This window comes from Python bivittatus, unplaced genomic scaffold (genome assembly GCF_059951505.1).
Source record: "Python bivittatus isolate LINGU-HERP-01145 unplaced genomic scaffold, Pbiv_v1 ctg000330_np1212, whole genome shotgun sequence".
NCBI classification, from domain to species: domain Eukaryota; kingdom Metazoa; phylum Chordata; class Lepidosauria; order Squamata; family Pythonidae; genus Python; species Python bivittatus.
The window spans coordinates 10,535,101-10,560,542 of record NW_028277058.1 but is presented as its reverse complement, the minus strand read 5'-3'; the positions used below and the strand labels follow the sequence as shown (position 1 = coordinate 10,560,542).

The following is a 25,442-nucleotide window of genomic DNA, read 5'->3' as shown; positions in this document are numbered from 1 at the left end:
GACCTAAAACCTTTGGCTGACTTTATGTATAAACGACGTCCATTTCTATTACTTTTAAAAACATTTTCTATATCAAGTGCACAATATTCCACATTTATTCTAGCAATGGAAGTTAGGTAATCAAGCTGGAAACCATAATAAAACCATATATTTTACTTTAACCGCTTAGCAGATGTGGCTACTTAAAATTAAACCTGAAGTAGAAATGAAAGCTGCTATATATTTTTAGGCTTCATATGTTTTTGGCTCAGCAGGTACAGTAAAAGCATCTAGATAGGTTTGGCCTTAGAATTCGAGGGCTTTAGATTAGAGGAGGGTATCTTGAAGAAGCCAAACTACTTCTATAATGCTGCCATGAAACCTTCATGGGTACAATCACCATAACTTGAGCTTGACTCAAGAATCTTTATTTGCTTATGGACTCACTGGAGAATGTTAGTCTAATCATCTTGTTTCACAGGATTGTTGCAAAATAAAGTGGGAAGAGACAAAGGTAGTAAATATCTCTGGAAGAAAATCAAAGCAAGTAATATTAGTGGCAGTAGTACTGATAATAACAATAACAACAGCTATAATGAATTAACTATCCATTTCCTATTTTTAGGTGGCTGCTTCCCTGTTTGGGGTATGGTATATTAATCGGTGAGTATGTATTGCACAATATTAATTGAAGATTTATATACTGTATGCTACATAACTGTAACATTTTAATAGTGATAGGTTTTAACATTTAGTTAAGTAATTATGGCATGTCTGGTTAGATGGCAGCACTTGATTGATGTTGATCTCAACAAGCTAAGATCTCAACAGGGTCTACTTACTTGGTATACTAGAAAATGCCAAGAACAGGCTATGCAGGGAAGTTGAAAAAGACATACCACAAGAAGATAATGGGAAACCATTTCCATATTGTCAAGACAACTACACACATGTCCCATGGAGTCATCAGGAGTTAAGCTCCGGTTGAAGGAGTTTTTATCTTTAGCCATAATGTTAAATGCATGAATGCAATTAATGTGTAGCTTTTTCTGTCACATCAATAATGCTTTTGGGAAAGTTGAACAGACCAAGGATATTGGAAGAAAACACTTTCTCTCTCTCTCTCCCTGCCATAAAATGAGAAAACTGCTATATGTATTTCAAGACTCTCCATTAACACCAGTTGGACTCCCTCTAATTTATTCCTGTATTTCAAATTTTCCTTTGGCTGCTACTTACATTTAAAGCACATATATTAACAGTAACACTTTTAGTCCAGCCCTTGCTTGGCCATACAAGGATAATTCACTGTTATGTGCTACAGCCCAATTCTGCACTTTAAAAAATTCTTTTCAGTCCAATGTGTTTATTCTCAAATATGACCTGCAGATGTCTGCTAAGAAATACTGTATTTTTCCGACTATAAGACGATACTTTTTTCTAAAATCCTTACCCTAAAAACTGAAGGGCGTCTTATTCAAGGAAGTCAGCCGAGAATCGCGCGGTTGCAAAACTGCCCATACTTTGTTTCTGCAGAGAGGCTTCCTCCTATTGCTAGCCTCCAATCACGAGTGAAATAGCTTGTCTCCCAAACAGACTTCCTCCAATCACGAGCCTGATGTAACTGACATCAGCTGATGCTGAACAAACCAATTGGAGGAAGGCTGTTTGCAGAGACAAGCAGTTTCACTCGTGCTTGAATGTAATCAGTTAAGCAAAAGAGCCTGGAAATAGAGCTGCAGAGATGGTTTGGACCTCCTCCCACGGAGTGTATCAGGTAAATGTTAACTAATTACTAAATAGAAATGTGTTCTGCACTATCTTTAAAATATTGATTTCTTAATTTTGGGTTGGAAAAGTGGGGGTCGTCTTGTACATGGGGGCGTCTTATTGTCGGAAAAATACAGTATGCTCTTTGAATTCAACGAGACTTAATCCTATGTAAATGTGTATAGGATATGCTCATATGCTTTCTCCTGTTGTCTTCTTTAGGCAGGGATGTTTTTTATAAAGATGGTAGTATAATAATATATGAGGAATAATAATAATAACTATTTTGATGCCTTACAAAGTTGAAATAATAAGCCTCATTTCAAATACCTAATCATAACAAATTGTAAACATTTTTATCAAAACTGCATTCTCAGAAACGATGAAGTTGTGATTTCAATGCTAGCATCACATATCATGTTTTTTAAAAATGAAACAATATGTGACTATAAACTTATGAGTGACTGTAAACTTATAATCATATGCATTTGTGTGTGTTTTATAGCTCTGCTGTTTCACCTCACCCAAATGCAACCGTGTCAACGAAAAACGGTTCCTCTGATGGATTGGAGAACGCTGCAATTATTGTTACTGAGACTAGCAGCTTTTATATCTTCTACATTTATGTGGGGGTGGCAGATACCTTGCTAGCCATGGGCATCTTTAGAGGCATACCCTTGGTACATACTCTTATAACAATTTCTAAAACTCTCCACCACAAGATGCTTCATGCAGTACTTCAGGCACCTATGTCTTCCTTCAACAAACTGAAAGCAGGTGATTAGAACCAGCTCAATTTGCAATAGTTTTATATGTTTAGGTACTGTGGAATTTTGACAAAAGAGACATTTGTGATTTATTTCATCATTCCATCATTCATTGATCCATTAATCCATTCATTCGTTCAGAATTTGTAAAAGCTCTCAAAACAAGTTACAATAATCGATTTTAAAAAACCAAAGGTATTGGAGACAGATATTCAGCAACAGTCTTTGATAAAGACAGAGAGGAAGTACTTTGGATATTTAAGAATAGGAAAGATCAACTCTTAATTACAGTCCATTACCAGCTTTCACACATGTTTGCATAAGTGTGGTAAATTTAAAATGCAACAGAAATATAATAAAATAAAATATTGCATTTATAGCAAAGTCATGGGTTCCTTTAGGGGTCCCCAATGGATTCTACAAGCCTGGACCCAAAAATGGTTTACTTTGTGGGTGATACCAAGGTGCTTGTAAACTAAAAGGAAAGCAACATAGCAAGAAAGTTACAGTAGATAGAGGTGAAATAATTCCCAGGTGAAGAACCATATATAAGGAGCAGTGTAAGACCTGTCAAATTATTTCAGCTGCTCCTGATCCATAGGGGCAAGTATGTTCATGATAGGGTCTATTCCTATGTAACATCTATGTAACACCAGTGCTAGTAGACTTCACAGATCACCCTGGCATTTTTACACACCTTTCCTGTTGTCTGATAAGAGCTCTGCCACAATGTATAATGTGGCAACATTCTGTGTGGTGATATGCAAGATCAGGAAGAAGCTGGTTCCTAAAAAATATTAGCAATAATTGTTTTTCTCCTCAGATTGCAGTGGTGTTTCTCCCCCCCTCCCCCCTGTACTGATTAATTGCTTTTTATATTTTTTCCCCTTGTATGTACTTGTTTTATGTACCAGTACTTCCTGCTTTATGCAGTATCTAGTATATTTTGCATGAAATAACTTTATAATGGAGTTAGTTTTATCTGTACTGTATTCATTGTATTTTTATATAGGCTTCATTTGCCTATTATGTATCCTTATAATTTTTAGGACCTACTGGAGTGGTCCTGACTATACTTTGGCTGGTTTTGTATTGTCTGCCCTCTTCATTCTGTTATTTTCTTGACTTTAATACTCTGTTGCACCACGCTGGTCTTTGGCTGTAATAAAATTCATGTTTCCCTCTAGTAGAGCAAATGAAAGGACATTAGTTCAGGTCAATAAAGAAAGTTCTCCAGTATTTTGGCAGAAACAAGGTCTCCAAATATTAGGCTGACTGGATGCCAGTCATTAGGGAGGATGGAGGGGATGTAATATTTATGAAGTAATTATGAAAGGTTGTTATTTTTTAAAAAGACCCTTCCTTCTCTTCTTTGAAAGTGCTGCTTTTGACTGATAGAACAGTTATTACTACAAAAGCTGCTGTGGGTTTTGACTGGGACACCACAAAAGTCTTCTGGATATTCCTTCTAGGGCACTACGTGAAAAAAATGTGTGCCAGGCAGCAGCACATTTAAAGGATAGGAAAAAGCATATGAAGACAAATCCCAATTGCCACTTCATTTTGAATTTGCAATTACAATGTATCCACAGTCACAAATTTATCCAACAAGATTTCTAGCCCTGATTTTCAATTTTCAGAAGCATTTCACCACCCAAATAATCCAAGACATGTGAAAATCAAGTTTTTGTTTTACCCGTTAGTCTGAGTAACAGGCTACAGATCTAAAATATTTTGATTTGAGATTAATTATGTTCATATTCTAAGAACATAGCTAAGAATAATGTAAATGTAATGGGGAACAAAATATATTTTGGTAGTATGCTCACAAATCCTTTGTCTGTAAGGGTCATCCCTGAAGGAGAGAATCGAAATAGCCAGCAATCTTATTCTTTCAGTTTAATTAGCTTATGTGAGGTTTGAATACTTAATTATCTAATAAATATAAGTTCCACTATATATGAAATTTTCCTGCGGATTATTCCCAATCTTTGCAAGTTCACTAAAAAGACAAAGTAAGTAAGCAGAACTTAACTCCACCGCGCAGCATAATATTCACAACAAGTGAGATTCAATAAAAATGGAAGCAAAATTTTCTGAATTCTATTATAGCTGTGCTAGGTGAGGAAGAGACAACTGGTAAATCTGATGCTTGCTAAAACTCATCCATGATGTTTATAACCTGCCCCAAGCTTGAACAACTCTGGGCAGCATATAGTAACAAAATAAAGTTTAAAAATATATAACATTATAACTGAAAATATGTGAATTGTTACCCCATGTTTGAAAAGTCTAAATGTATATATTAGGCACATGTCCTCTCAGCACTCTGAATTAGTGTATAAACCAGTCTATATAAAAATCTTCCTACAGCTAATCTGAATATAAACTAATCCATGATTAATCAGTGTTATATGCTTAGATATACTGCTAATAAGCTCAGGAATGTTACAGTAGAACTTTAACATGTGAATTACTCAACAAGGCCATTTATTCAGTCTAACCAATATTAATAAAATATTCAGTTGGTAAAATAACTTACTCCTTTTTTCCCCCTTCAACATATAGGTGGAATACTTAACAGGTTTTCAAAGGATATAGCAATACTGGATGACTTATTGCCACTTACAATATTTGACTTCATTCAGGTTTGTAAAATAAAAACAAATAGTGCAAAAATTCAGAGCTGTTTTCTAGAAGACCAAAACAGAAGATATGAATTTCTGGTAACACAAGAAACAGCAGTAATCATGATTCTTCAGTTACAGTAGGATTATCCTGAGATTTTTGTCCCTAAAAATACCTTTCAGTAAAACACTGAACAGTAGCACCTTAGACCAGTGTTGTCCAAACTTGGCCACTTTAAGATGAGTGGACTTCAACTCCCAGAATTCTCCAGCCAGCCATGCTGGCTGGGGAATTCTGGGAGTTGAAGTCCACTCATCTTAAAGTGGCCACGTTTGGACAACACTGCCTTAGACAAAAGTGAGAGACAACTACTATCTTCATTCCACGGCTTTTAGAGAGATCTGGTTCTCCATAGGATAGAGAATTGGGTGAAATTTGGTCTGATGTAATAGAATGTGCACCTCTGCGGGGGCGAGGGGAAACATGTGCCATAATACAAATAACATGATTTACATGTTTATGCACATAGTGGAACAAAAGTCTGTAAGAGCAGAATTTGGATCATGATTTCACCATGCATGTCATTTTTCCATCATTGTGCCTTGCTGGAGATGCTACTGTTCAGCAGGTTTCTTATTTATACTGAGGGACACATTTGGCTGAATAAAATAATCTAATATTAAGAATTAATATTTCAATAAAATTCAATTATTATTTTTAAATTTCATCTTCCTGTTACTAGCCAAGCTTTGGTTATAACCAATTCTTTGTTGGTCAGAAGTCATAATTTAGCAACAATTCATGTCATCTCATAAACTGGCCAGGAAATACCATTTTGCAAACCAATGTTTAAACTGTTTAAACTTAAATTTTAATTTAAATTCTAAATTTAAATTAAAAATTAAAGGTTTAAACTGTTTGACAGCAGCTCATCCTCTGTTTCTTCTCAAATCATATAAATCTTTTGCCCTTTTACTAAAATAAATAATTTGAAATAAATTCATGATTCTTTCAATTTGGTATATATGAAAGCAATCTCTCTCAGTTCAATAACTCCAGGAATTCTGTAGGTGATCTTGAAAGTCATAAAACATGGTGACTAGGCTATCAAAATCTTGTGCCAACAAGATTGCAAATTGTGTAATTTTGCAGGGTAGAAATATATCGTTAGGAGCTATGCCAAGATAACATATTTCAGAATGTAAGAACTCTCAGATACAGTGACCAATTTAGATTTCAAGGGAATGGACACTGAAAACAATCTCAAATTGCTAAATACCTGTGGTAGCCCTTCTGTGATGGAATGGAATTATGAAGGCCAGACTCAGGGAGAAAAACGTTTTCTTTCATCTCCTGAGGCGAGAGGGAGAGATAAGAGGATGAGACTGGCACCTCCCTGAGAAATTCACAATATTGTGGCTGGCATTACTTGGGAACTGGGGTTTGAGTCTGGGAAGATTGATGTCAGGCCTAGCCCAAGGAACTCCAAAAGACATGTAAATTCAGTTCAGCAATTAGCTACAACCTCTAGCAAGAATCTTCCCAGACTGAAACCCCAGTTCCCAGGTAATGCCAGCCACAACATTGTGAATTCCTCAGGGAGGTGCCAGTCTCATCCTCTTGTCTCTCCCTCTCGCCTCAGGAGATGAAAGAAAACGTTTTTCTCCCTGAGTCTGGCCTTCATAATTCCATTCCATCACATCTTCAGATATTTTGGAGTACAATTACTGATCTCACTGGGGAGACTAGAATTGTGACCCAAAACATCTGAATGGCACCATACCATATGGAAGAAGGATAATCATATGGTAGCAACCTTATGGAAATTACCTGCTCATAACTTATAAAATTGTTGTGGAAAGTTTACTATATCAGTAGTATTTTTCTTTCAACCTGCAGTTAATGCTCATTGTGATTGGTGCTATAGTAGTAGTCTCTGTTATACAACCCTACATCTTCCTGGCATCTGTGCCTGTGATAGGAGCCTTCATTATGTTAAGAGCATACTTCCTGCACACATCTCAGCAGCTGAAACAACTGGAATCTGAAGGTATGATCTAATACACACACAAATAAAATGAAAAAAGATTTTCTCTGTTGCTTTTCATCCAAGTCCTATTTTAAGATCCCATTCTCTCTGAATTATGTTCTATGCAAATATTCAATGCTTGTCCAGATGCTGATAATAAAGATAATTAAGAATGTTCAACTTTGGGGATGAAAAAAAGACAGCCATAGACATAACTGTAGCACAACAGAGAAAAATAGATTTGGCATATCTATCTGTCTGGCTGTGTGTAGAAAGTTTATATTAGTAAAGGATTATTTTCTCACTTAGAACACTTAGCAATTCTCCAGTTTACTTACTTCAAAGTCCAAAACTGCCTGTAGACGATTTAATTTAAATTTCTTGTGAGTGTATGTTGCTACTGATAGAAATGGGAAAAGTTTATTTTCATACAATTTTCATTAGTATTTCTTACACTGAGATACTGATCAAAAGGTATTTTGTGGCTTCAACAAGATCATCTTACCATTTTGAAGTGGATTTTCACAAATTTAATTTAAGTCTGTGGTATTCTTTTAAAATCACCGTCTCAGTGAACTGCTAGACACTGAAATATCTTGTTTTTGTAAATCACTTGGAATCATGAATAAGGATAGTTTTGCATATGGAGCTGATATTTATTTGTTAAAATGTATATATTCATTAAAATGTATATATTATTTTCTTTTCCTCGAAAAATATCAGAAGCAACTTACAATGCAATACTCTCAAATACATAATAATACAATGATTATTTGTATTATTATATATTTGATAAAATGATTAATAAAAAACTATATTATCAAGTAGTATCAAAACAATAGATGGCTGGTGCGGGTCTTCCGGGCTGTGTGGCCGTGTTCTGGAAGTTTTGTTTCCTACACATCAGCCATCGTATTCCGGCCATGAAAGCCTTCGACAATACATAAAACAATAGATATTTGCCTGATGACTACATTCTGTGACATGATTGCAACTAGAAAAGAAAATAAGAATATATGTAATGGAAATACAAGTATTGGTTATGTATGAATATTTATGCAATTCATTTTTTAAAAAAGAATAAAGATATATTCTTTTTATTTTCATATTTACATTCCTTATAGCTAGAAGTCCGATTTTCACACATCTTGTTACAAGCTTAAAGGGACTCTGGACACTGAGAGCTTTTGGACGGCAACCATATTTCGAAACATTATTCCATAAAGCTCTAAATCTGCACACAGCAAACTGGTTCCTGTATCTATCTACATTACGCTGGTTCCAGATGAGGATAGAAATGATTTTTGTCATCTTCTTTGTCATTGTGACTTTTGTTTCTGTTGCTACTACAGGTATGTAGCTTTGCTTTTATATTAAAAAAGAGAAAGGAGAGCAAGACATGTTACATATATAAACATATATAGATTTAAATAAATCTATACATGTTTATATATGTACATTGCACACTGATAGTGGTTTAATCATTGTGCTTTAATCAGGAACAACAGAGCTGAATGTATTTATTTTACCTTTTTATATAGCAAAATTATGGCCACCTATATTACATATATAAACCTGGGTGGCTACCAACAGTGCACAAAAAACAATATAATGAAATATTTATCAGGAAAATACCCAAACAAAATCAAAACAATCATGATACAATAACTGAGGGAGCATATATAACAAACGCAACTCTTAATGGGCTCATCTGACATCCCAGCCCAGCGCCTGAGGGAAGACCTAGGTCTTCAGGGACTTCCAGAAGGCCAAGAGGACCAGGGTCTGCCACAACTTGGGGTGGGGATGGGGCTGTTCTGAAAGGTAGGAACTGTGACAAAGGAGGTACTTGATTTTTTTCTGACCATATGTGTCTGAAGTTCTTACTGCTAATTTGCCAGTACAGAAGAGTGATTGCTCTGAATTTAAGTGTTGCCCTTAATGACCTGACACCAGATACTTGAGGTATCGCTTCTCTTTCCTTCTGGGAAGATTTACCTATGCATGAATGTGTGCATGTATGCATATGTGTTTTATATGTATGTATAATTATAAGCTATCACAGCATACACTATATTATATGCTAGAATTTTATACATGTCTTTTACGTACAGGTAGCGGAGAAGGAAAAGTTGGTATTATTCTTACATTAGCCATGAACATTATGGGAACATTGCAATGGGCTGTAAACACAAGCATCGATGTGGACAGTCTGGTAAGAACCTCAAACACTTCTTTGAAAGTAAACATTTTATTTGTTGTTAATTTCACTTATAGAATATCTTACATTATAGAATATGCGTTTGATATTAATTTTATAATTATAGGTAAGTATGTATCGATATATGATTTGTAAACCAAATTGTTTTTTTTTTCCCCTTCAAATTTGCTTCCCCAACATTGCATGTATGTTTCTAGCACATCTTCAGTCTCTTGTACCTCAGAAGTTTCTTTTTACAGGCATCAATGTGCAAAACTGCACAGCTGCAGTTTAGAGCAGTGCTGGAAATGATTAGCTTACATGTCAGGGAACTGTTTCAAATTGGAAAGTTTCAAGATGTATTTATTTATTGAGTATACCGCCATAAGTACATAATAGACTCCTAGCAGTTAATGATACACAGAATATAAAATCATTGCTGTTTTTAACTGTTGTGAGCTGCTCAGAGATGGGCAGCTGTACAAATTGAATAAATAAATAAATAATAAAACACACAATAAATTAAAACTCCCAAACCAAAATTTCAGGAAACAAAAAAATCACTTGTATTTCTGGAATGATCTTCATCCTTAGAAGGGTAATATAGCTGAATCTTGAAGGCCTGCCTATAGAGGAGTACAGAAATGGCCTTGAAGAAGGAATGCAAGAACAGTTACATAAACACGAACGTAGTCCTGAAAGGGAATAGGGAGCATGAAAGATTGTCCTGCCTTGATTCTCTTGGGGATAAGAGGGCAAGAGAGAAATTTCAATATTCTGTTATTATACTCTGCAACTATAAAGTACAGTTTGAATATTTCTCCTGGAGTCACCTTACCTGGCCTATCTTAAAGGGATGATGCTGCCAAAGCAATTCTCTAGTCAGGGTTACTCTGAGTCTCTTTCTCATACTTGTTCTCTGCCTTGAACTAAGAAATCTTTTCTGTAATAGTCCTCCCTCCTCTGGATTCTCCTGATCTGCTAGACCTTCCATCACACAAGAAAATCTCCTTCCCATCTTCCCTGAAAGCCCCCCTGAACAATTCTGGCTTTACCACTTTTGGAAAACCATTAGAGAAATGCTAACCTCACTTTAGAAGGAGATGTTCCATAGAATAGAGGTCATCACATAAAAACACTGGTTGCATTTCCCAAAAAAATCTCTAAACCCTTCACCTCACAAAACTGAGGGACTATTAAAAAATTCAAGAGCATACTGGATCAGTCAATTCCACTTGGAAGAGGCATTCCTGAAGACCTCAGAGAGCCAAACCATGTAACAAATTAAAACCAGCACTTTAAATGTACCTGGAAGCCAATGCAGAATCTGCAACACAGGAATTAAGTCGGAGGGACTTAAAGACATGGCTCTGCCATCTGGCCTGGGGCAGGGAGGGAAGAAATCAGAATTGGGGTTGGCTGGCCCCTTAGTGGTATGCTGTGGCCCCAGCGGCCTCTTGGATTTCTTAGCTTTTTTATTTTTATTTTTTAATGTTTGGTTTTATAACTTTTAACTGTATTCATGTTTTTTAGTATGTTGTAAGCCACCCAGAGTCCCCCATTGTGGGGAGATGGGCGGGGACAAATTAAATAAATAAAATAAAATAAATAAATTATATACCTATAGTAACTCTTGCCTGCCAACAAACTAACCACTGCATTGGTGTACAGAAAAATGGCTTTTTCACTGGAAGAAAGTAATAAATATTTCTGCAGACCTCCATTGCAGCCATCATTATCAATACTGAAGACACAATTAGTACTGTGCAATTATTATCTATTATCACTACTCTGCTATTGCCATCCATTACATTTAATCGTTCTGAATGTACAATCCATTCTCCTATATTTGCATAGCTTCTAAGAGAAAAAGACACATTGTTTTGGACTTCTACCTCACTTCTCTGGGGTATGAGAACTTCAAAGGGAAGCTGCTAATATTTGTCCAAATTTCTTTAGAGTGTGATTATTGGATACCAGTGTTCTTATGATATGTAGTTTTATTTACACATACTTACAGATTGAATGTGTGAGCTGGAATTTAGAGTCTAACCCACACCAGATCTTAGAGATATCATGGAAACCATGAGGTCTTTCATAAAACTCACTGGTGTTTCCTTCCAGTCTTTCAGAATTGGCAATTTCTTCTTACTCACAGATATACCCTTCCATTGTTTAGTGAATGAATCACCTGTGTGGGCAGAGAAAGTTCTACTTACAGAAACTTTAGTGATAGGAATTACAGAGGCACAAGGAATTCTCAGTGATCATCTTGACTAATTTTTAATTCCTTAATCTGTTTTGCTTCTTTGAGCACCTTTTCAGTGAGATGCCTTGTTTCAATCTCCTGGAGAACTTGAGTGGGTAGAGATGTTCAAATCCCCCAATGCAGCCTCACTATTTCCAGTAATACAGGAGGCTTACAGGCCTCTGGAGTTAATTGTTAAAGAAATTGAAATAATTTTTTTTTCAGGAATGAAATAATGTCCAGATCTGATCATTAGTGCATCCATGTTGCTCATTAAAATGTGTTTTGGATGAACATCAATACAAATAAATGTATAAACAACTCAGGAATTCAAAAACATATTTTGAATTCCTGAGTTGTACAAATATTTGGCTGAACCTGAAATATAATACTGCACCTTGTAGTACTATTGGCACATAATAATAATAATAATAACAACAATAATAATATGATGATGATGATGATGATGATGATGATGATGATCTGGAGTTGGATAAATGTTTGCATGTAATTGAAAAAATATATTTTTTACATTGTTTTTAATAACTGTGCTTTATAGCTGATTATTACTCCAAACAATACATTATTTCTCATATAAAAACTTCTCATTCCAAAAGCACCATTTATATTTTGAACTTAGCCAACTTTTGTCAAGCCAATTCAATTGCCTTTTTATTTTCTCCATCAACATTTAGGGATAGCTTTGTGCCCATATTCTATTTTCTGGATATTGCTGTTCTTGTCTGCTTTAGTGCAATCGCTTATGCAGAGAAAGATAATTAAGCCACAATTTATTTGTAATTATTTATTAGATTTTTAAACTGCCACATTCATGCAACTCTAAGCAATTTACAAAGAAAAAAATACATAATGCAATAATAAAAATAATCATGACAATATTAAATTATCTTAGAACTGAAGCACATAAACAATTATACAATGCTATCTAAAGTAATTTAAAAAGCTCTTTCAGAAGAGCTCCATTTTTACTTGTTTCCAAAAGGCGGAGAACTAGAGCAAAACAAATCTCTGATAGTAAATTATTCCACAAGAGTGTCATAGATGAAGCATATCTTCTCCTACCCTTGGGCACTCTGATCTCTCAAGTTGGGTATTACCAACAGGTTTTCCCAACTTGACTGTATCAGATAGGTTGATCCAGACTGAAAGACGTGGTCTTGCAGGTGCCTTGTGACAAGCCACATAGGGCTTTAGAAGATAAACCAGTACTCTGGATCACACCTGGAAACCTATTGGCAGCCAATTCAAAGCTGGCCACACAGGTGTAATGTATTCATGGTAGCAGGTGAGCTGCTGCATTTTATACCTAGGAAGTTTCTAAGCAGTCTTTAAAAGCAGCCCCATATAGAGAGCATTGTAGTAATCCAGCTAGGTGGTGATGATTGTGTGAGTTTCTCTTTTTATTCAACTTTATTGTTTAGAAGTAGTTGTCTCAGTCCATTTCAATTTCCCAGGATGGCATGGGCACATCTCCAAAGTAAATGCACAAAATTGAGTATAATATGTTTTCATATATATAAAATCATATTTTGAGGCTAAAATGAGGAATACATGAAGAATGTTCTTGGTTTTTATTCTGAAACTTCTGACTGAAGAACCTGATCCAAGCTTAGCAAATTCCCTTACCCATTTTAGAAGAGGGCACATATTAAATTGAGTGCAGATTGACTCAGACTTGAGGTTGAACCATTTAAATAAATAAGAATTAAGTTAGTTATTTAAGCTCCAGTGATTTCAGTAGGCCCATTCTACATCTTGGATCTAAATCTATATCCAACCCACTGTTTTCAGATTGCATTGCATGAGAAACAGACTGGCAGACAAATAATGAGCTAACCACAAAATCTTCCTCTATTTCCCCAACATTAACAGATTCTTTCTCATAAAATTTGCTTTCCCATGGAGAACTGCTCACATTGTTGTCTTAGAATTTAAAAGGTCAGCATAATAACTATGTTTAAGAATGTGTTGTTAGTTTAGCTACTGAATTAAATACAGTACAAATATGCCATCTGTGTATTTTAACCCTGTTATCAGTGAATAAAAGATGATGAACATTTTTCCATATGTGGTGGAAATGTTCCAAATCTCAACAATTCTGAAAAATTGTTCACAGTAGAATGTAACAAAATTTGAAAGCTGTAATTCCATTGTAATCTGAGATATTTTTATTAAATTTCACTATATGTTCCTTCCAAATATATTGAATTGGCATTGTATATACTAATCACGACAAGGATTCTCTATGGTTTTTATTGGAAAAGTTATTTGATTCCACCTTTGGAAGAATGACTAAATTATGGGAATATGCCCTGTATCCAAAATAACTTCATAAAAAGCAAATTTGATGTTGAATTTAATTCTAATCGATTACAATTTTAGATACAGACTTGTGCTATATCCAGATTTGGATTTCTGGTGTATAGTGTTTATGCTTTAATTTGATATATTACTTTCAATACTAATGCATTATTTATAGTTTTTGCTAATGGTTTATACTGTGTTAACCAAATTTTCAGCTTAAAGCTCTATAGGGACATTCAGGTTTGTTTAGAAAACAGATACAATACATTTTATAATACTATAAGTCTCTAATGATATACTGTAATATAGTAGTCTTTATGGTACTAGATTTATTGTATATCTAGCTATATTTCATTCCCTGTATTTTATCTTTTTACCTTTTTATAGGTTGTGTATTCTTCTTTAGTAACATTTTTCCAAAAACAATTAGTTTAAAAAATAATTTTAAAAAGAGCTGTTTTATTTTATTTTTTGCTTTGAAATGCCATTTTCTGTGGATAAAATTTCTAGTAATTTTATTCACAGAAAAATCCAGATCTTTCTTTCAGTAATGATTCTTCCACGTAATGGTATAGGTTCTGTACTCCTTGATTACCTGTAAGGAAGTACAGGCATATACCAGTGTATACTATTTGCATCAGTTCTGGGAACACTTCTAAATATTGTAGCAATCACTGGAATTATTTTAATCAAATGTAAAAGAACACTTACACCTTAAATGTTCTTACGTTATGCATGCATTCCATATTATATGATGGAAAATACATTTTATTTGGTCCTCAGCTGATTACTTTCACAATAACACTACAGACACTTCTTCAAAGAATTTTTTGCTAATTTGAAAGGAGCGCCAGATTTCTGTGTTTTGGCATTTTAGCAATCTTGGAGGGCTGATACTTGAGAGCTAAAGTGCTAAAGAACTCCTTTAGAGCTGCAGCATAAGTGGAAGCATTGAAGAGCTAAGTGGAGAGCAGCAGTTGGAGGAAGAGATGCTGTGGCTGCATTTCCCCATTGTAGGGAACTCTTTTTGCCAGCCCTAAGCTTCAGGTCCTATATGGAATTGCTAGTGTTGACACTTGGAAGCTCTCTCTTCATAGCTCAGGCTAAAAGACGGGGGAGAAATTGAGAGCTTTTATCAGTTTCTCTCCCCAGCACTAAATTTGCCAACGTGCAAAATGCCAAGCTATTGGTTGGTTGCAGCTGGACAGTGACTTTCATTCTTCACACTCAGCATCTCCAAGCCAGAAGATGAAGATCATCACTGAGTTTAGGGAGCAAAATGCTGGCAGTGTTAGGGTAGCATAAGTGGGTTGCAAAAATCAGGATCACCACTAAATGACAGCAAAGAAATACAGAGTTATAACAGTTTGTTTACATCTAGTGGCCATCCATGCATTGGCACCCCAGATTTGGTACTCTAAACAGTGTGGAAGTGCTCTTATTTTTGGTGACCAAGAATTCCTAAGGATTGGGGGGTGTCATGAAAGAAGGAACTGGCTTGGGAAGAAAGAAATGTCAGAGAGTCCAAATAATCTGTACTCACAGTTTGAATAACAAAATAAAAATAAGTTTATTAGCATCAGATGTTCTCATCCATACTTTCTTTTTCTGTGATATCAGTCTGTATTTGTTTGACCAACAGATATGTTAAGGAAGATATGTTAAGGAAGATATGTTTAAGATGAATTTGCTCTGATTTTCAGATGCGGTCTGTGAGTAGAGTATTTAAATTCATTGATTTGCCAACAGAAGAATCCAAAACTTTACCAGCATCAAAACATAAGGAGCTTTCTCATGCTGTCATAATTGAGAATAAGCATGTAAAGGAAGAAAACCTCTGGCCATCTGGTGGGCAAATGACAGTGAAGGATCTTACTGCTAAATATATAGATGGAGGATTGGCAGTATTAGAAAATATTTCCTTTTCAATAAGTTCGGGACAAAGGGTGAGAATATTTTCATTTAAACCTCTTCCAACCCAAAAACTATGAAACAAAAGATCCAACAAAAAGTGGCAATAACTATTAAGATCCCATAATCCCTGGTCAGAAGTACATAAGGCAGTTTATGGGGGTTGTTGCTAATAATAGATAGATGTAATTTGTAGAATGTCATAAAGTTTGATATTACCATAAGCCTAGCTGTTATCTGAGTATACAGACCTACTGGTTTGAGCTAATGCTTATCATAATCCAAAATATCTGGGGGATGCTACTTTGGAGAAGAAAAGACTGTTGTATGTTATTTTGAGAAAAAATGCTAGAAGATTAAACTTAGATATGCTCGGAGCAATATACAGTGGTACCTCGGGTCACGAACTTAATTCGTTCCGAGACTCTGGTCGCGACCCGAATCAAATTTTCCCATAAGGTTCAATGTAAATACAGTTAATCTGTTCTGAACCATATGTATTTTTTTTAAAACCACAAAAATATGAAACAAAGTACAGTACAGTACAGTATGAAGAGAGAGAACACTAACCTTGCTCGAGGCAACTTCTGGCGTGGAGGACAGGAAGGCGGGTGGGGAGGCTGTTATTGTTTGGAGGGAGAGTCCCTCTCCAAAAGGACATCGGGGAGATCTCCTTCAGGGGTTTCCTCTCTTCTTTGCCTCTTAGCTGCAGGCTGAGTTTTGGCGAAAAATCTGTCTAATGTCACTTGTTTTTTCCTGCGCTGCATAACCCTCCAGAAGAGCCCTGTTTTCTTCCGCCTTCATGAATTCCGTGAATTCTTTCTTGTAGGCTTCTGCAGCAGCCTTGTCAGAACTGGAAGCCTCACCATGTCTTGTCACACTGTGGATGCCACTTCTCTTGCGGAATTTATCAAACCAGCCTCTGCTGGCTTTAAATTCTTCACTTGCTGCGCTTGTAGAAGGGGTTTTTTTGCAGTAAATCACCGTGCAATTTCCTGGCTTTTTCACAAATCATAGTTTCACTAATGCTATCACCTGCCAGCTGTTTCTCATTCAGCCACACTAACAAAAGTTTTTCCACCTCTTCCAGCACTTGTGTCCTCTGCTTGGTTAATGTCGTTACTCCTTTTGCCACATCAGCTCCTTTGATGGCATCTTTATTCTTCAAAATAGTCGAGATTGTCGACTTCGCCATCTTGTACTCCGAGCCCAGATCAGTCACATGAATACCACGCTCATGCTTTTCTACAATTTCCTTCTTCAATTCAATGGTTATTTTCTTCAAAACCTTATTCTTACCATTCTTGCTCTGCACTTTCTTTTTACCACCATGCTTGCTCTACACTTTCTTTGGAGCCATGCTAAAAAGCACACCAAAAAGCTTCACAGCCAGTGTCTGTCTGCGACCGCGATCTCGCCTACAGGAAGCCATGACCACATGTCACGGCAGGGAAAATGGCCGTGGATCCTGTTCGTCACCCGATGCGGAGTTCATGAATAGAAGCAAAATTTTGCGAATGGTGCTGGTTGCGAACCGAATTGTTTGTGAACAGAAGCGTTTGTGACCCGAGGTACCACTGTATTCAGAATAAGTTACTAGGCTATACAAACAATATCCTCATGAGTAAAGCTTAAGAACTAAAAAGATTTCCATTTAAATAACAAAATAAAGATGGCATTGACATGGTTTTGAAACAGAATATCGCTAATATATTACTGGCATTTCTACAACTGATTTTCTGGCAGAGGCATCCATGTGTGTATTGGTGTATGTGTGTGTGTCTAAAAATCAAGATTGTTGCTATGACTGTGACACTTGTAAAAAAAGGGGAAGGGGTTTGATCACACAGTTGCAGCCACCATCTTGAAGTTTTTTAACCCCCATCCCCTTCCCCATGGATGTCCATAGTTTCCAGTTTTTGTCTGAATATGGTTTTTGCAAATCAAGGTTAATCTTCTTTAAGGTGATAGAGAAAATATCAAAAGACTAAGTCTACTATTGATAAGTTGGGGGAAGAATTATGTGAATTGCATATATCAACAGAAATAGCATTGCCTGCTTCTGTTGTTATTTTAGTGGTTTTCAAATATATTTTAATACAAAAGCATTCTCTCTTGAGCTTCCTTTTTGTTGATTTCTGAAGAGTATATCTTCAATTTGTGAATACCAGTTCCTTCAATAATTCATGTTTATCAACACTGCAGGTGGGCCTTTTAGGAAGAACTGGCTCAGGAAAAAGTACTTTGCTGTTTGCTTTTTTAAGACTCTTGAATACAGAAGGAGATATCAAGATTGATGGTGTCTCCTGGAACACAGTCCCCGTACAGCAGTGGAGAAAAGCATTTGGAGTAATACCCCAGGTAAATCTGTCCTGGTTTGTGAAATTAGATTTGCTGTAAATAACTTTACCTAGCAATTTATTTCATTCATATAAAACTTTCAGATGCATTTCAAGTTTTTCATTAAGTTAGAAATTAGACAAACCAAGGAAAGAACATAAGTTATACACTTGTGAATCTTTTCCCTCATTGTTTTGGTTCAGTCATACATGTCTGAGTTTGAGCAAATCACAGTTCACTGTGGCTTCAGAGTGGACAAACTCTAATTGTACACATTTTGTTCACAAAGAAGAACATGAAATGCAGTTCAAATTAAATCTATTTGTAAGGCAAATATGTATGCAAATTATAATTTGCCCAATTCAGAAATCATGACACACTAGAAAAGTAGTGGATAAGCTGAAGTATGTGACTGGAGAAGGAAGCACACAAGAATGTCACTCTTTCATGGAAGCATAGTTTGCATGTTTCCTCTGAATCAGATGAAAATTCAGAATGATACTTTAGTAAAAAGGCAAAGATACATAATATAAGATTGAATATAATCCATTAATAATTTCATAAACTACATTTAGCAACACTCTCTCCATCTCTGGGCAGTTGCTTTGAAGGATCTTCTCATTCCCTTCCGGCAAGTCAGTCTTTCATAATCTCTCTCCCTCTCCCTCTCCCTCTCCCTCTCCCTCTCCCTCTCCCTCTCCCTCTCCCTCTCCCTCTCCCTCTCATTCTCATTCTCATTCTTGGTGGTTTATTTTCTGATCCTCTATTGGATTTTGGATTAGGAAGTGGTTGATTTTTCATCAGTTGGTCCATTCCTAGATCTCATGAGATTAACTGCTTTTAAGAAATCCCTCAGGACTCATTGAAGAAATGGGATGTACATAGTAGGCTTTTCTCTGTAATAGTAGGCATATAGTCTACTATTATATATAGTCTAATGTATTTCCAATGGTCAGGCATAATAGGAGTTGTAATCCAAAAACAATGGAAATTATAGCTTCCATTCTCTTACCCAAAACAGAATGGGAACTGGGATTATTTGTGTCTAGTTATTTTAATTTTCCTATACCACAACTACACTGCAGTCTATTTTGTTGTATGTGTTGCCAATCAAGTTAGACATTACCATTCAGTTTCAACAGGTATGCTGTTTTAGTTTAGTGATTATTTTCCAATTCTGCCTGACCTTTAGTTTCCTTAACTAGTGAATCTTTCCCAATTCTGCATATCATTAAGTAATTAAAGTTACTAAATGACAGGCAGAATTGATGTCTGTTAGGATGTATTCCTTTAATAACATATCCTGTTCCACATTAACTGTTGTTTTCTTATTGCTTATTCAATATTCTTAAAAAGGAAGAGATATTTCTAATGTTTTCTTAAAAGTTTGAATTGGCCTTTATCCTTCCTTGTGTGAATAATTAAAGTAATGCTTTCTTCATGTCTTGAAGGGATTAAAACAGATATTCCACTTCAGGGGTGAAAAAATATATTTCCACGTACAAGCTATGTTTCATAATTTTCTCCTTGTGAATACAGACATAGGGAAATAAAGAATTAGTCTCAATGAAATCCAGATAATTTAAAGCGGTCCTGATTAACTCATCCTAATATTAAAGGCCATGGCCAAAAACAAAAAAGTGAGTGGACAAAGAAAAATGAATTATTTATTTTAATTTAGATTTATTTAATTAAATACTGTTAATATAGTTAACTGCATTCAATTAGAACAGTAATATTAATATTACATTCTATGTTTCTATATTTTTTCTTTCTCTCCTACAGAAATTTACGAAGTATAACCGAAGTGCTAGACCTAGACCAGTCACAGGCTTTGATAACTGCTTGCAGTTTTAGGAACTGCAGTGATTGATAGACAGACAGACAGGCAGACAGACAGACAGATCCATCACTATAGCTGGATCCAAATTAATCTGTTAGCAACTGAATGAAATAGGAAGGGAAACTTTGGCTGTTCATATGCTGAACTCCACTTTATATCAAATCAGCAAGCATAGAAGTCCAGGAGAGGGGGGAATGATGTCACACACATTATGACATCATTGCACAAATAATATGATTGTGTCATGACATGCCTGATGTCATTTTGATGTATCATGGCTTCTAATCTATTGTTATGCCAGCAAGGATGACTGATCTGAATTGCTCACCTGCAGCTCTAAAGATTTGCCATCTGGGACAAAACAGTACAAAATATTGTAATTCAAATATTAGTGGATAATTAGCTTGATATAACTTACACGATGACATTAATTTTGCAGCTGATTAATTATGGCTATACTACACTTATTTTTTTTCCCCTAAAGGTTGACATGCAATTATGCTTGGTACAGGGATGTAAAAATATAGCATTTTAACTTTGATAAACTTAATGTACCTCAAAAGTTACAAAGCCTTGGGTTAGGCCAATAAAACAATAAAACATGGATCTTCTTCCAGGTTCTGAGTTAGTATGGTTCTGTGGGCCTTTCTGTCTATTTTGTCTTTGCTGGTGAGAAGAGTTTGGCTGTTGTTCCCTCTGGATGATGCTATCTTTTGGGTTATATTATTTTATAGCTCTTACATATGTCAAGCCTCCCAGTGACATTTGGAGTTGGGAAGCCTAGACATTTATTAATAAACAAACAAACTTTAAATCAAATAGGCAATGCAAGCAAAGGAGACAAAATCATAACAGCAATGATAGAGGGCACATCCTGCTGAGATTTTAGTGGTCAAGAGGTTGAACTATTAACCGCAATCAGGGACAGGGCTAGATATAATGATTTACAGAATGTAAGAGATATAGGCTGTAACAAAAAACTTGAAGTGTAAACAGGAAGAATTTTAAGCAACGTATGCTTGTGTTGAGATAATGATCAATGTTAGTTGAGCTCCATCTGAGAGACTTAATCTCTGCCGTAATTGGAGAAAGACCCAGTAATGCTGAGATACATTGAAATAGAAGCAAATATGTGTAGCTCAGGGTTGAACTGTGGAGTCCTTGGGGTTCTCTGAGCTTGGTTGTTTTCTTGCAGATGTTTCGTTACCTGGCTAGGTAACATCTTCAGTGCTAGAATGGAATGGGGTTTGCTCTCTGTTTATATACTGTGGCATGCCCTGCCAGTGTGGGTGTGGGTGTGGGTTTTGTTTTGTTTTATTTTTTCCCTCTGGTAGTTCCTTGATTAGGGTATTGTTTACTGCTTGATTGTATGTCTGATGTTAATCTCTGCTTATCTGGGTGATGATTGCTGGTGAGATGTCCTGGTCTTTTGTTTTCCTTTCTATTGTCTCTTTTGAATAGTGTGTAGATGTTGTTTATGTGCCTGTTGATGGCTGCCTTGTCTGAATACCAAGCTTCCAGGAATTCCCTTGCATTTTTGCATTTAGCTTGGTCTAAGATGCTGACAGTTTCCCAGCTGAAACTATGGTTAAGTCTGTCCATGTGTTGTGAGATTAAGGAGTTTTCATCATGTCTTCTGATTGCTAGTTGGTGTTCATGGATGAGCTCTGCTAGCCTTCTGCCTGTCTGTCCTACATAGTGGTTGTTACAATCCTTACGCTGTATGTTGTAGATGACTCCTGTTTTTTCTTCTTGGGCTACTAGGTCTTTTGGTTTGATTAAGGTGTTTTGGAGGGCTTTAGTTGGTTTGTGTGCTATGGAGATGCCATGTGGTTGTAATAGTCTGTTGGTGGTTTCTGAGATGTTTCTGATGTATGGCAGTGTTATCCTTTTCATAGCTTGTGTTGGTTGTATTGTAGTAGGTTGAGTGGTCAGGTACCTTTTGATAAAGTTGTGTGGATATCCATTTTGTTGGAAGATGTTGTATAGGTGGTTTGTTTCCTTCTCCTGCTGTTCTGGGTTGCTGCAATGCGTTTGTGCTTGTTTAAGTAATGTTCTTACACAACTCCTCTTGTGGGTGGTTGGGTTGTTACTTTGGTAATGGAGTACTTGATTAGTGTGGGTTGTCTTCTGATAGACTTGGGTTTCTAATTTACTGTGGTTTCCTCTGCTGATGAGGATATCCAGGAAGGGTAGCATGTTGTTGTTTTCTTCCTCTGGTGAATTTTATTCCTTTGAAGATGTTGTTGATGATCTCACGTGTTTTCTCTAGTTGTTCCTTTTTTATTATAACAAAGGTGTCATCTATCACCCAGATAAGCAGAGATTAACACCAAGATTACCACTAGACATACAATCAAGCAGTAAACAATACCCTAATCAAGGAACTACCAGAGGGAAAAAATAAAACAAAACAAAACCCACACCCACACCAACACTGGCAGGGCATGCCACAGTATATAAACAGAGAGCAAACCCCATTCCATTCTAGCACTGAAGATGTTACCTAGCCAGGTAACGAAACATTTGCAAGAAAACAACCAAGCTCAGAGAACCCCAAGGACTCCATACATTGGAATAGCAATGAAAAAGCAGGGAGATAAATTCAAGGGAAGAGGAACAAGAAGGAAGAAAATATGAAGGTAGACTTGGCCTTTTCTAAAGCCCAAGATAGTCTTGAGTAAAACAAGGGAAATGAGAAGAGGGTTTTCTTCTTAAAACTATTGTAGCAAGAATAACATGTAATAAATGTAACAAAATATAACACATAAGATAAATGTAAAAAAATATGGAAATATAAAATTTTCAAAACAAAAGTTAGTAATAGATTTTACCAGATTAAGAAACTAAATGGAAGAATTATCTTCTGAATTCAGAATAGTGAAGGAATATTTACAAGGCCTCCTTTTGCAAACTGAGCAGTGCTATTAGGAAAGTCAGCTGTTTTAGGGCATCAGAATACATCATGTCAGGCATGCTAGATAGCTATTGGTCAGAGATATTGTAGAAGTTATGAAGATATTGCTTTCTTTTGTGAAAACTGGTTTGTTCAGTTAAATTTCTTGGCCATCACAGGATTCCCAACTATTTAATTGATTAACACAGAGCCAGCCAAGTGTAAACATAACTATGCCAGACATAGTTTCTCTATTGTATTAGTACCACCACACCCACTAATCTCAAGAAACTAATCCCACAGAGAACACAGCTAGTTCCATTAAGTTTAAGAAACCTGCAGAAGCATAAGAGACGTAAGAAAACAAAGATCTTAATGGACAGGCCCTGCCTCAGGGAAGTTATTTTTCTCTAGCCAAGAGTAGATTTTCAAATAATGCTCTACACAGACTTGATAAAGAAAAACACGTGTTCCTTTGTCTCAAGAATTTATCTTGCGCCACCAATGCTGTAGTTCTTAGGATATATTCCCAGGATCCATAGGATTATTTGGATTTCCTGTGGAAGTGAAAGACTTTCCTACCATCATCTCATGAAACTCTTGGTTCTTGGTGTTGAATAGGTATATGATATTGGTTGAGGAGAGGCAATGGGCCTTCAACCATTCTCTTTATCTTGAGGAGAATTTAGAAAGTTGTTCTGGAGTACCACATTAACCTAAGACTGCAATTCTGTGCATCTATGCTTGAAAAATAAGGTTCATTAAAGTAAGTCAGCATGCATAGATTGATTTGCAAGTGTGCTATTGCAAATGAGTGCTTTGAATATGTACACAGTATGCTTGATTAAAGATCATCCTCAAATGGCAAATGTTGATATGACAAATAAAAACATGCCTCCCTCCTTAGTAAAATCTACCATTTTATTTATGTATTATTTATATTTAGTATATAATTATTTACATGCTGTTTTTCATCCCCCCAGCCCTCCCCCCCCCCCCGCAGTATCCAAAAGAACAACTAAAATGCAGTAAAAATCACTTAGCAAAAGAACAGAATAAAACAGCCTCAGCTTAAGCGACAGGGCTGACGAAAGACCAAAGCAAAAGCTCAGCAAAATAAAATGATCATAGCGGCTCACCTGAAGTTTGAGAGGAGGGAGACCTGTTGGACACCTCTTGGGGAATTTAATGCCATAATCTGGTGTCACAGTAGAGAAGGCCCTACCTCTGTGCTGAAAGTAGTAGGTCAGTGCCTCTACTCTCTATGCTGAGCAGAGTTGGGATGCTGATCTGATTCTAAGTTATGGTTGCTAATCATTTATTGTCTCAGGCACAGGAAAAGCCACTAAATTTGTGGAAACCCAACCCATATTAAGCATAACAGAATTAGAAAGATAGTAGTTTATTCTATCCACATATTCTAGCTGCTATTTTTTTGCTGTAGAGGAAAGGATTAGTTCACAGGCTTTTCTGTATACAGTGTTTATTTAACATGCCAAATGGAGGAAAAGCAATTAAAAAAACATATTCTGTGAAAGAAATGACTGCCAAGTACCTTTGATGACACAGAACGTGTCACAGTTGTTTCACCTTCTTGGAAGAGTTATGAAAGAACAGAATAAATCATTTTCTATCAGTTGGATACAGGTTATTCTAAAAATTTAAGAAAATAAGCAAGTATTGAATGTGCATTGTGTAATTCCCATCCACTTCTAATTGCTGGAATTAGGCAGGGAAAAGAAGAAGCTAAGGTTTCAGCTTTCATTACAGCCACCAGGAACAATCTTAGTAATTTCAGCAGGGAAGATCAAACTTAAGAAATCAAAGTAAATCCTTACCATACCACAAAATGACCCAGTAGTAAATGTCAACTGGATTGTTAATTATTTATTGCTTATAATAATTAAGGAAGTAATTTATTATGATCATACACCACCAAGATTAAATAGGTAGGGTCTCCTTCACGTTGAGCCTTTTGTGACTTGATGGGCACACCCATGTATTTGTCTTGGCATAGTGGCTTGCTATTGGCATCTTCTGTGCTTTCTTTTTCTTCTCAGTCTATCTCCTTTCCTGAAGGTAGTTATGAATCCTGACTCAGATTAACTTCCAAGCCTAGAGAAGATCAGCCAGGTCCTGCAGTAGAAGTTAGTATAATAAAGTTAATACAGAATTAAAACTACAGAGGACTGAAACATCTTAATTTATATCATCTTATTTTTTTTGCTGTAGAGGAAAGGATTAGTTCACAGGCTTTTCTGTATACAGTGTTTATTTAACATGCCAAATGGAGGAAAAGCAATTAAAAAAACATATTCTGTGAAGGAAATGACTGCCAAGTACCTTTGATAACACAGAACGTGTCGCAATTGTTTCACCTTCTTGGAAGAGTTGTGAAAGATCAGAATAAATCATTTTCCATCAGTTGGATACAGGTTATTCTAAAAATTTAAGAAAATAAGCAAGTATTGAATGTGAAATCACTGAATTCAGTGAGACTTATTAA

General features: G+C 36.0%; 1 protein-coding gene across 1 annotated transcript in view; it reads left to right on the top strand.

The window, feature by feature from the left end:
* CFTR (CF transmembrane conductance regulator) overlaps positions 1 to 25,442 on the top strand; it is a 97,779-nt gene that overhangs the window by 53,938 nt on the left and 18,399 nt on the right. The window contains exons 16-23 of the mRNA XM_007422922.4: positions 605 to 642; positions 2,255 to 2,526; positions 5,085 to 5,164; positions 7,044 to 7,194; positions 8,298 to 8,525; positions 9,288 to 9,388; positions 15,650 to 15,892; positions 18,063 to 18,218. Coding sequence (XP_007422984.2) covers positions 605 to 642; positions 2,255 to 2,526; positions 5,085 to 5,164; positions 7,044 to 7,194; positions 8,298 to 8,525; positions 9,288 to 9,388; positions 15,650 to 15,892; positions 18,063 to 18,218 — 1,269 coding nt within the window. The remainder of the gene's footprint in view (positions 1 to 604; positions 643 to 2,254; positions 2,527 to 5,084; positions 5,165 to 7,043; positions 7,195 to 8,297; positions 8,526 to 9,287; positions 9,389 to 15,649; positions 15,893 to 18,062; positions 18,219 to 25,442) is intronic.